Source organism: Lemur catta, chromosome 1 (assembly GCF_020740605.2).
Source record: "Lemur catta isolate mLemCat1 chromosome 1, mLemCat1.pri, whole genome shotgun sequence".
Taxonomy (NCBI): Eukaryota; Metazoa; Chordata; class Mammalia; order Primates; family Lemuridae; genus Lemur; species Lemur catta.
Window position 1 is genome coordinate 223,706,330 of NC_059128.1, and position 12,597 is coordinate 223,718,926.

At 37.1% G+C, this 12,597-nt stretch overlaps 1 protein-coding gene across 2 annotated transcripts in view; it reads right to left on the reverse strand.

Annotated features, from left to right (window-relative positions):
* The window catches only part of SLC15A2 (solute carrier family 15 member 2), a 32,399-nt gene extending 20,442 nt beyond the window's left edge, over positions 1 to 11,957 (reverse strand). Inside the window, exons 1-5 of one of the 2 annotated variants that reach the window (XM_045540163.1) lie at positions 11,702 to 11,957; positions 9,790 to 9,877; positions 8,834 to 8,975; positions 2,685 to 2,777; positions 1,515 to 1,614 (exon numbers count right to left, since the gene is read on the reverse strand). In XM_045540163.1, the coding sequence (XP_045396119.1) occupies positions 1,515 to 1,614; positions 2,685 to 2,777; positions 8,834 to 8,975; positions 9,790 to 9,877; positions 11,702 to 11,839 (561 nt within the window). In that variant the 5' untranslated portion in view covers positions 11,840 to 11,957. The remainder of the gene's footprint in view (positions 1 to 1,514; positions 1,615 to 2,684; positions 2,778 to 8,833; positions 8,976 to 9,789; positions 9,878 to 11,701) is intronic. The other variant, XM_045540164.1, reaches the window with a different exon arrangement.
* Positions 11,958 to 12,597: the final 640 nt, after the last annotated feature.

A 12,597-nucleotide genomic window follows, 5' to 3' on the forward strand; every position in this document is an offset into this window, starting at 1 on the left:
TTGACTGTATTATTTAAGTGAATGATTGAGTTAGATAATAGATTTTGTGGTAGGAGTGTGTGGTAGGAATAGGACAAGAACATAGGACAGCGGAGTAAATTGTTTATCAAGCAGATGGTTCACCTAGTGCTTAAGGGGTATCTGCCTGAGAGTATAAAAGGAGATCAGTGGGCTTAGAAGTGGCTGGCACTAACTTGGAGGTGTTTTTTTTCCTATTAATTGAAATATCTTTGTGGTGCTGTTACCAACAGAAGCAACTTTTAAATAAAGTTGCTGATGTTACATTTATTGTGTATTGCCGTGCTTCATTCTGACACCTCGGATCTTTTCCTTACACATTAGAACAATCAGTCCTTCCCCATTTTCTATTTACAGTGTGTTTTGCTTCCTCTTCTGTTTTCCATTTAAACCTTAGTCCAGTCATCTAATTTGCATAATTCGTATGCTCAAAATCCCACTTGCCAAAAGTCAGTTATTTCTCCAAAGTCAATTAGGATCTATGGACCCTTGGACAGGTAAAAAGTATAAAATAACCCAAATGGTCTGAAAGGTAGGAGAAACACAGGAAGACAGGACAGGACAGAGAGAGAACAGAGTCAGAAAGAGATAGCAGGCTCTATGTCAGAGAGGGTAGAGGAGGGAAGTGGAGGGAGAGAGACAGAGAGACCAGGGTCGGGGTGGGGTGGTGGCTAGGGGAGACAGAGACCAGAAAAATGATAAACACCTATAGAAGAGGGAATAGGTACATGAAGACATACAGAAAGAAAACTGAGAGCAAAAGAGAGGAAGCCAGGAATGCAGACTGATCTAAGAATAGACTATTCCTTTGACCATTTGTCACTGCTTCCTCATACAGGCCCATTTTTACCTTACCTATATTGTTTTATTTTTCCCCCACTGACAATGGAAAGTGTTTAGGAAAATATGGAATGATCAGCCAGGCAAGTTCATCTATGTAAATGCATTCTGTTTCATTCCAATTGGTCATTTTCCCCCTTGCTTAGAATTTCAGAGCTAGAGGTGCTTAAATCATCTCTACACTACTCATTATCTCCCATTCCCCAAGTGCTTACCACATTTCTTGTTAAATATCTCAAGTAAGAGTAAACTCACTACTTCCAACTCTGCAGTTTTTTCTTCCATCAAACAAATTGTTGATTTCCTGTAGCTTTCACTCACTGGTCTCAGAGTTAATCTTTGACTTCCTTTCAATATCTATAAGCAGCTATAATGTTCTCCTTGATTCTCATACAGGCTAAATATCCCAATTTTCTTCAACCTTTCCTCATAAGACATATCTTTTAGTTCCTCCACCACCACCACGCTGGTCACTTTCCTTTGAATGTATGTCAGTTTTTCTCTCTATTAATGACCAGTATCTAGCATTGAACACAACTCCTCAGATAGCAACTGACCAGTGGATTCCTTCAATCTTGGCCAATGTGTACCTGCCAGGGACCCCTTTTAATGCTGGCTCTGCATTCTTGGAAATACAGAAATTACAGGATTCTTACATGTTTTTCTTCAAACTGGTCTCCACCAAAAGCTGCCACGCAGGGTTTGATACCTCCTGTCCCCAAAGCTATTAGACTCAGGCCAACCAATGATAGGACTCTGAAATGGAGAGGTGAGGATACTAACCATGTTGATACTAAATACAACTGTAGAGATGAACTATATTATTGCAGAGGGGAAAAAAATGTATACAAGGGCAAAGATCCCCTTCACATTTCTACCTTGTAGGAACTTTCCATTTGCCTTCACTCCTAGGAAATATTTACGGGCACTTACCATATTTATGACCCTTGAGACTCTGCTAGAAAGTATACATTGCACAGGGAGATATTATTCCTGATAGTTCCATTTAACCCTTGTGTGCATCAGATAGAAGCAGATATTGAAGGAACTTCAGAGCTAACACAAACCAGCATGTTTTAGTCAAAGGGACACATCAATAGAAAGACCTTATGTAGGACCCTGATCCCACATATGCTTACTAATCAAAAAGTAAAATGTTCAAATTCATCATAATTAATAGGAGCAGTGTCAAAGTTTTTTAATGGTACATCAATAAGAAGGTATCTAATATTTATTAAATTTTCAAATAAAATTCCTAACTCATAGAATAAACACAGGTATAGGCACATTATAACATAAATATATATGACCTTCTTCCTAAACACCTATAATCCTCTCTATCTACTGAACCAGCAGATATCAGAATTTATCAAATGCCTCTAGAGCCATAAATATAAATAGCAACTGGAGTATATGGAGCTACACATAAATGGAAATACTCCAATGTTTGAATTTGATCTCTGCAATGTTTTATAAGGAAATATTACAGACATTTTTTAACCTTGGTGAAGTATACATGCATGGATGAATGAATAGGTAAGGGAATACAGAGGGCGTGAAGATTATAATTATTTTCAAGCACATTAAGAGGATACTAACTAGGCATTCTACAAGTCTGCAAAACAAATGAGCTCAGATAAAGTAGGAAAGAGTTCAACTGTTTAAAAAACTTTTTTTCTTAACCGGTTTGATAATAACATTGTAGACTGGAAAATAAAGGAACATCTCTGGTTAGAAAATAGAAAGTCATTTGTAATGAATGCCTGCAACATGTACCTGTCTAATGGGAAAAAAGTAGTTGAGTTGATTCCATGATTTTTACTCACGTGTGTACCACTGGTCCCCCCAGTATTGGTAAGGCACCCAAGGACTTGATCACATGGCCAAGCACATACACCAGGGAGAGATAGATGATTGTCCTGTTGAGAGAGTTAAATTAGTCAGGCTGATAACAGAATTCAGAGACTTGAGTAATACAAACTCAGGGTTCATACTGTTCTCAGTGTGGGGATAAATGGAGGAGGAGGAGGAAGGGGTGGAGGAGGAAAGAATTACCTGAGAAATGCAAATAGAAACAATAATGGTGAATGAAGCAAACAGACTAGGAAAAGGGAGTGCAATTCTTCACCCTGTAGTGCTAGAGGTAATAGACATTCCCTTTAAGTTCCCATCTTATGTGTACCCTCTTCTTTTCCCAACCCCCCACTCCACACATACACAGAGTAACCCTACTTTTGTACAGATATGATAGGAATGGTGTGGATTTGTAGCAAAAGTGACAATGTTTTAAATTAGGAGAACCAGTAGAACAGTATACTTTGACCTGAGGTGCTTTTCTCTGAAAATGTCTTTTGCTGTAGAAAGCAAGAGGGGTTGAGGACAAACTCTAAGTAAACAGGAATGGCTAACACAAAAGACTTTCTCTAAACCCAAGAAGGACTGGGATTCATACAGTTCGGTTTCCTAAAAACAAAAAAACAAAAAGGAAGAAGAAGAAGCACTAGGATATATAGAGACAAAAAAATTACCTCTCAGGTTCAGCCTGTGTAACTTGGACACTTGGGTTAATTGTAATCCCCACCACAGTTTCCTCACAGACAAGTTACCAGCATTAAGAAAGGAGCCAGGGACTTATAGTAGACTGTCCAGTGATAAAAATCATGCAGTTGGTAGGAACTTCCTGTTGTGTTTTCCCAAGGAATTGAACAGCAAATAGAAGGTTGAAGAGCAAGGAATTCCAGTAAGAATATACAGCAGATACATTGAAATATGGCACACTATGACATATACCTCCTATGTGTATTACCATACCAGCATTCTCTTGAAATATAAGTAGAATGTTAGCACTACAATGAACCCTGGAAATTATATAGTTTACATCCATGACTTTGAAGTGTTAAATGCTAAAGAATATAAAGAACAGAATGGAATAAAAGTGACCAGATGCCAAAAATCATCTCAGAACTTGGATTTCTAATTCTAAATGCCTAATCTTCCTAGGTTGGCTTTAAAGGGTATATAATGACAAGTAAGGGACAAGAAGTTCAGTGACTAATCCAGGACTAATGGACATCAGGGAAGGGGCCAAGCTTTCCCAAAAAGCCTTGTATAATAGTATCTTCTACAGAAAGTTCTCTTTGTTATAATAAAAAGAATAAATAGACAGAAAGGTAATAAAAGGGAACAGAAAAAAGGCTAGCTAACATGAACCTAAAAGAGATTATCTATGTTAGATCCTTAGAAAGAAGAAAACAACAAAATGATTCTGAGCTGGAATGATACAGTCTAGGTTGTAAGATAGATCAGCAGCTAGTTGTTGGACTGAATGAATGAGAGAAGTTTAAGTAGTTTAGCAGGAAAATAGGTGAATTTCTAAATGAAAGACTCATAGGAAACAGTCCAGATACGAAGGATGTAAGAGAGAAATCTAATGGCAAGAAACTTCAACAGGAGAAAGAAGTCAAGAGAGACTTGAACACTCTGGGTCATTAGTATCATGGTTATCTCAACCACAGGACATGGAACTGGTTTAGGTTGACTTGACCAATCTCCCAATTTTACAAATCAAGAAACTAAGATCCAGAAAGGTCAAATGACATTTCTAAAAAGTTATATTTTAATTGATATCAGGGTTAGGCTTACAACTTCTACTTTCCAACTTATAGACCAGCATTCCTTTGGTTTTATCATGAATAAGTTAATGTGGAAAAAGGAAAGGGAAAAGGAAAAGAGCTTAGGAACTGAGAAGGAGGATTTACAGAGACAGAGAATGTGCAGTGATGGCAGAGAAAGAGATCTTGCATGAAGAAAAGAAGGTCAGCTCTGACCAGAAAAAAAAAAAAAAAGATAAGAGAGAGAAAGGACATACCTACCCACTCAGAGAAAGAGAAAGGAGATGTGTACCGAGGATACCCAAAAGTATAATAAACACATTTAAGAGAGTGGTTCTAAGTGATTGCCAAGGTCAAAATTTGAAATGGATAGGCAGGTGTCCTAGGGTATAGAAACTAGGAACTATGACTAAAAATGTTTTTCTCTCTTAATAGCAACTTGGCACTAAAAATAGCATCCTAGCATGTAGTTAACCCTCTCAGTAAATGTTTATACAAAGCATGAAAAGCCAACATACATGTTTAATAATTTTTGTTTTCTACTGTGCACCTATTGGTTGGTCTTTCCTGTGTGTAGCCTTGAACGAAGCCTCACTTCTGTCCTGGAATAGGGAGTTCCTTACACAGGAGCCAGGGACCTTGGTGCTCATTTCCTTTTAATAAAGCTATTATATAATCCTGGGAAGGATTTTTAATAGAAACTGTTTATTAAATTCAGAATATTGTCCCTTCAAGGTTTGAACAATCTTTCTAATGCTATAAAAGGTTTTTCACCCCCAAGACCACATATGAAGGAAAACCACACACACACACACACGCACACACACACACATACACACACATACATACACACACACACAGATAGAGGGACTGACTAAGGCAGAGGAACACATGACACATTGACACATGAAAGATGGGGCAGAACTTACAGTTTGAAACATAAATCCATCTTATTTTCTTCTAATTAATGAAGAAAAGAAGGCTGTAGATTCAACTTAGAGAAGATAGTGAAGGAGGAGCCTGCTCATTTTCTGATTTTCCAGTTTAAGGAAATGAGGAATAAAGTATGGTGGGTGAGTAGTTTTAAGTACTTGTTTCATTTGGTTGCTTTTATCATTCTATTTATATATATGAACACGCACACACACACACAAACACACATGTCTATGGGAGAATAAGTTATCCATCTTTTCTCTAACTCATTTCCTTTCTGAAAGAGATGCCAATCTCCCACAAGAGTTTCGTTATTTAAAAAGCAACTAAAATACCTACAAAAAAGTAAAAGTCATCTTCATGCCTGTCTATATCCATCTTTAGTCTTGTGCCTCCATTTGAGTGTCTGAGAGTGAATAAATGCATTAATTCAAACATTTATTGTAGGCCTGCTATGTACCAGGCAATGTTCTAGGTACTATGGATAAAAATATAAATGACTTTGTCTTCTAAGTGTTTGGAAGAAGATATCAGATTCACATACAAATAATTGTAATAAGATAGAGTTTGGTAAATGTCATATGAGAGAAGAAAATAAAGAGTTCAGAGAACCCTAGATTACTCCTGGCCAGTAGTAAAAGGTGAGGGAGCACAGAATATTTTATAGCATAGGTGGTATTTGAGCTGCACTTTTAAGGGTTTGGGCAAGGGATGGGGAGGTAGGGGATTCCAGGAAGTAGCAACAGTGCAAGCAGACATGGAAAAGAGATGTCACTGGACATTGTTAGGGAAATATTAATATTCTCCAGTGGCTATTCTTGAAAGAGAGTGACTATGACAATAGCACAGAAAGGGAAGTTGTAGTAAGATTAGTAGACAGTGATTTAGTCACTAGAAATTTTGGGGCAGAATAGTAATGTGAATAGAAATTTCTTTTAGGAAGATTAATCTGGCAGTACTGTATATGCTCATTTGTAGGAAAAAGATGTGAGAAGCGGCAAAAAACATTTTAGGTGTCCATTTCAATATCTCAATTTAGAGGCAATGAACACTAAAACTAGGGTGGTGGCAATTAATGGCAGTGGATTTAGTGTTGAAAAAAGATAAATGTGAGATGTAGAAACAGAATTGGTAGAATTTGATATCTGAATGGATGTGGGAATGTAGAAAATCCAGGAAAAGAACAGGTTTGGGGAGTAAGGACATGGTGGAACATCTAGAAGGTGACCGCCAATACGCAGGACACTGAAGTTTGAGTGAGAGGTTATGACAGAGTTCGAGGAGCTATCTGCATATAGTTAATATCGAAACCACAGAACTTGCTAAGGGAGAATTTGGAGAAAGAGAAGAGGGTGAAAGTTATAACCTGGAGGAAATGTTTACACTCAGGAAAGAGTGAAGTAAACAAGAGACAGAAGAAGAGCCAGATAAAAACACAAAAATGTAAGATGAAGAGAGTGAGAAAATAGTGTTAGAGAAGGCCAGGAAGTTTTAAGAACACAAGAGTAATAAACAGACTGAAATGTTAAAAACAAGTTCAAAAGGAATAAGAATTTATAAAAGACCATTGGAATTTGTTAGCAAAGAAATCATTATCAATAGTCTTAGGGAGTAATTTCAGTAGGAAAAAAAGATGATTTATACTATATCTTCTTGAACTTACTATACTATGTTCTGTGTTAAAGCTATTTGAATATAAATCATGTAAAGCAGGTATTTTGTGTAATTCACCTCTTTATCCTCCATGCTTCTTTAGATAGATGAAGGTACTAAACAAACATTATTGAATTAAATTGGATATAATTAATTAAATTGGACTCTATTGCATTGCATTAGATTACTGTACCATAAGAAGTGATAATGAAGACAAAGAAAGGCAAAACACATAGGTGATTCTTTTTAAAATTTTGTGGTAATGGTAATATGAGAAAGAAGACAGAAAAAGAGGATCAAGAAGAGTTTCGCTTGTTTGTTTAAAGCTATTAGAGATTTGCATCTGCTTCTAGGTGCAGGAAAGACTCCGGCTCTGAGGGAGACTTTGAAGGCAAGAAGGGAATATCGAGGGCACAAAAACCCTAGGGAGAGCTATCTAGGTGATGGTGACCATATATAAAAATTCACCATGCTCAACAGTTAAGACTTTTGGTCTTGTGTACTTTAGGTAAGTTATACCTCAATAAAAATAAATGTTATAAAACAAAAATACCTCAAGGATTAAGTCAAGGGCACAAGTGGAGGTGGTTGTTATATTTCCTCTGAATTAGGCAGGAAGCTATTGCTCATCAAATTCTGAATCTATATTTCTTCAATCTTAAAGGAAGTTATTTTAAAAATAAATAAAGATGTTATTCCATGTATGTGAGTCTTTATTCTATAAATGAATAAATAGATCATGGCTTATACTTTCTATTCTGCACATACTGCCAACCACATCTGGATGAATTGGTGAGTATTACCGTATATGTGGTGAATGCAGATCTCAGCCACCCATCCACTATTCCTGTCCCAAGTCAAGACACTGTTCAGTACTGTGTTGTGTCTATAGATATAGGTGCTTATTAAACACTTTTAGGACAATGAACATATTTATAGGACAAAGTAAGATATAAACCAGAGTTTATTAAAGAAGCCTCCTTAAAACAGTAGGTCCACAAAATGGTCAAACCAGTTTGGGAAACACTACATAATAGAATCTTCTCTTGAAGATTTTACATATTAGCATGTTAAAGGCTATAAGAAGTCATGCAGTAAGAAAACATTAAGGAAATTCTAATTTAGACAAATCCATGGATGAAAAGTCCATAGAAAAATAACTGGGCAATGGATATCCAAGATCCATCTCTAGCCTATAAGGATAATGTTATAGGAGACAACTATAACGTTATACTATAATATGTCTCTTGGTGCTATTTTTAGGGACTTAAAAGATACTGAATTGAATGGACCATTAGTCTAACCCATGATAATATATATTATATTCTTAGGAATGAAAGCAAAAAGCGGTTAGAGAACAGAAATAGATGGTAAAAGAGCTGAAAAGAGGGACTCATAAGAAGATACGGAAAGAGTTGGGATGATTCATTTAGAAAAGAGATGGAGAAAGTGTCAAAAAGCTACATAAATGTCTCTAAAATTATAAACTTGCTGGTGGGTAGCACTCTGAGATCAGAACAAGATTTGATCTTAAACTATACAATGGAAGATTAAAATTAGATTTAAGCAGAAAATACCTTTTGACTGAAAAAGATGTAAAAACATTGGAAAAACTAATAATGAAAAGAAGTAGACTTTCTTTGTTTTCAGTCTTAGATCCTCATTTGCCATGGATGACATAAGTATGTTTTTGCTTGAAGGCAAGAAGCTAGAAGTAATAACCTTCTGTATAATTAATCTGTGAAATTTGTGGAGATATGACCTCTCATCTTCCTTACTTGAATTTTCCCAACCATGAGTCAGCAATGGCTGCTCCCAGAATGGGAGTGAAATAACAGAGGCTGCTGAAGGCGTGGTATATAGATGTGGAGGTATCTTCATTCCAGTGCAGGAAATACAGGAAATACAGGGTCAGCACAGCTGAAGTTGAAAAAAAAAAAAAAAAAAAAGGAAGGGGGGAGACAAAACAAGGTAGATACATTAAAGTGACTTATGGAAAAATATATTTAATCTCTTGTATTTGAAGGTGATCTGGCCTTCAGCACTACCATCAGTAAAGTGACTGAGAGGTGACTGCCAGGCAGTAGAAGCAGGGTCCATGGGAGTTATGGGAGTAAATGGGCTATGTTGAATGTACAAATATAATACTCTTCTCATTGGTATATGTGCAACCATAGCATCACTTGGGGCAACCATGAAGATAGCATGGTGCTTCCAATATCCCTTCCCTCTCCTCTCCTTCCCAGTGACAATATAGTTCATAGACCTAAGGAACAGGTACAAAAATGGGACTCAGATAATGAGAGATTTCCCACTTCCATTCTTTTTTTTTTCTTAGAGATAGGATATCACCATGTTGACCAGGCTGGAGTGCAGTGGCTATTTACCAGTGCGATCATAAGCACATTACACCTTCAAACTCCTGGGCTCAAGGGATCCTCCCACCTCAGCCTCCCAAGTAGCTGGGACTACAGGTGTGTACCACCACTCTTGCTCTTATATTCTCACAGGCTGTGTTCTGGTTTCTGTCAGGCCTTTCTGGTCTTGGCCTATATGAGCTATTAGGTGAAATCCTATGAAACATTTTTTGGAAGTCCTGGCCAAATGAAAGGTCAATTTGGACAAGGGCAGAAAGAATGGATAAGGGAAATAAGTACCTGTGAAGAGAACAGGCTGTTACAAATATGGGGTCAGCATGAGCGAAGAAAAGTAGGACTCTGGGACACAAAATTACCTTTCATGCCATAATAGGAAAAGCGCTCGCAGAATTCATTCACCACAATGAAGGCAATGCTCAGTGGATAGTTGGAGCCACAGATTTTCTATGCAACAAAAAGGCAATAATTTAAGCATGAGCTGTTTTTCCCTATTTCAACCACTAGATTGCTTCACAATTGAAAAATTCATTTATTTTAAAATGCCATGGTAGGTAATATGGAGCAATAGTCTCTACTGTTCATGAAACAGCTATTATCACACTAAAAGTGCTTACATTGCTCATTTAGGATTAATAGAAGCTAATCTGAATGTTGCTTTGTTTCTCATTTATTTATCATGAGACTGTTCGGACATTCCTTGATCCTAGATACCAGGACTTGCTCATCTTCCCACAACTACTAAATGAAAAGCCTGGGGCTCTGGATGAAAGGATAATCATACTTTCTAGGAACAGAATGAAGAGGTACCCTATGGAGTACCTGATATCCAAGCAGTTTAGATTCAGATGTCAATATCTGCTTAGCTCCACCATGGGGACTGGCCCCTTTTGTCCCTACCTTCCCTATTTGCCATGCTAGGAAGAATCCAGGAAATATAATGGCTTTCCCTTCAGAGGCAACTGGAGCCAAGTACACAGCCTAGTATGTAGGGTAGAGACTCTTAAAGGTGAACTAACTGATCACCTTGACTCTGGGCAGAGAGTTCTTAAATCTTGTAAAATTAAATGTCCATTCTTCCTAGTAAAGAGATTCTATAACATTTTCATGATAATACTACTGGACATTAAAAGGACTATGCTATTTCATGCACTGCATCAGTCAAAATATAAGGAATGTTATGGGTTATTTCAAATCCCTACACATTACAATAGCTTAACTAACATGAGTGGGGATGGAGATATCTGTCCTTGGTATGGTCAAATCTTACCATGAGATTTATATTGTCTCTTATTTGATAAGTAAGCAGCCTTAAATTTTTTGGGATCAGAAGAGATATAACTAACTAAATAGATAAAATAATAAATTAACATATTCTTTTACTCATATGGATATATATAAACCCTCATAAATATTAATATATGCTAATATATGACAATAACTTGCTTCGAAGACACAATAAACTGGGCTTCTTACCTTCTCAGTTCACAGCTTGGGAATTACGCAATCTGGAGTTTAGTTAACACACTGTCACTAGCTATGCAACACTGTCACTGGCTGTGTTAACATACTGACACTGGCCATGTCACTACTCTTGTCTCTATGCCACAGTTCTGTTATTCCAAAGAAATGAGACTAATACTACCTTTTGGTCCATAGTAAGAACTCAGTAAATATTGGCTATTATTACTATATCCTCTCCACTTACAGGATTTCAATATGAGGACTGAATGAGATAATAAATATAGAAGAAGTACTTTAACAAGTATATAATGCAAAACATTATTACTTCTAGTTTCTTTGTCCTACGTCCCACTGTAAGTTGGGAGCACATAGTAAAAGATTGAATCTATTCTGAAACCTCCGCTTGTGTCCAGCTGAAGGCTCTGCACACAGGGGGAACTAAGGGTTGAGTTTTTATATTGGTAAAGAAAGAACAATCACACACAGTTCTCCAGACAGAAATGCTTGCCAAGTTTCCCTGGACATTCAAATTGCTTTTCCCCCCCCCAGGGAAACTCAGAATATGCAATGAAATACAGCAAAGCCCTGGATCTCAGCTAAAAAAACTTTGACTACCTCTTCCTACTGCTTTTTCTCTTAAGTAAAGGAAGCTTTTGTTTACATTTGGGTTTCAGGTGAATTCTAACTCCAAAAGAGAATAGTTTTTATATCCTAAAACAGCTCAGCCTGAAGCTCTAGGGGCCAAGGAAGAAAGCCAAAAGAGCAAAACTATTCTTGTCAGAGGCAGAACTGAATCTGAGGACTCACCGGAGGTGGCTTCTTTGGAGGACTGGGAGGTCGAGGTGGTACCTCTTCAGTGGAGACAGGTGAAAAAAGAGTTTCCTTGGACTCATTTTTCTGGAAGGGATTCATGGCTGGCTTCTTACTCTCTCTCTCCTCAAGCATTTGGCTTCAGTAGGCAGTTAGGACAGCTGCCAGGCTACTGTGAAAAGGGGGACTGGGAGGGGGAGGGGGGTGAATTCAGCAACTGGGTTTAACCCTGTGCATGTCAGCTTCAATAGCTGCCTGATCCAGAGCAAAGCAGGAAGCTATAGTTCGAAAGAATGTGCAAAAGGGAGAGCATAGGGAAATGCGAACATATCAAAGATAGAATGAGACAATGCTAGAGAATTGATAAGAAAATCTATTTAGGAAAGATTATCTTTGAAAATAACAAGCACAAGATAGTTAAGAATACCATGCCTCGAGCATAGATTAAAAGACTGATTTCAAGGTAACAATAGCTGTCATTTATTGAACATCTATGATGTATAAGGTTGATATATATATGAATTACATATGTATGTGTATATAACATTTATATTTATTCTAATTCTTATTACTGTCCTCCTTTTACAGAAACTAATGTTCCAAGAGGTTAAATAATTTGTTCAAAGTTACATGGCCAGTAAGTGCAGATCTGGAATTTTCACTATGCCATGATAGCTGGGAAAGGTAGAGATTAGTATCAGTAATGACTCAGGTCATTATCCAGGTATGGAGGTTATGTAAATGGAATGTAGGGGAATTGAAATGTGTTGAAGAGGGAAAGTCACCATAAAACTGAATTTGAGAGACAAGAATGATGATGATTTTGGTTTTCAGTGTTGTAAAGTTCAGCTAGAAATATCCTATAAGCAATTAAAGAGGTGGGGCTAAAGATA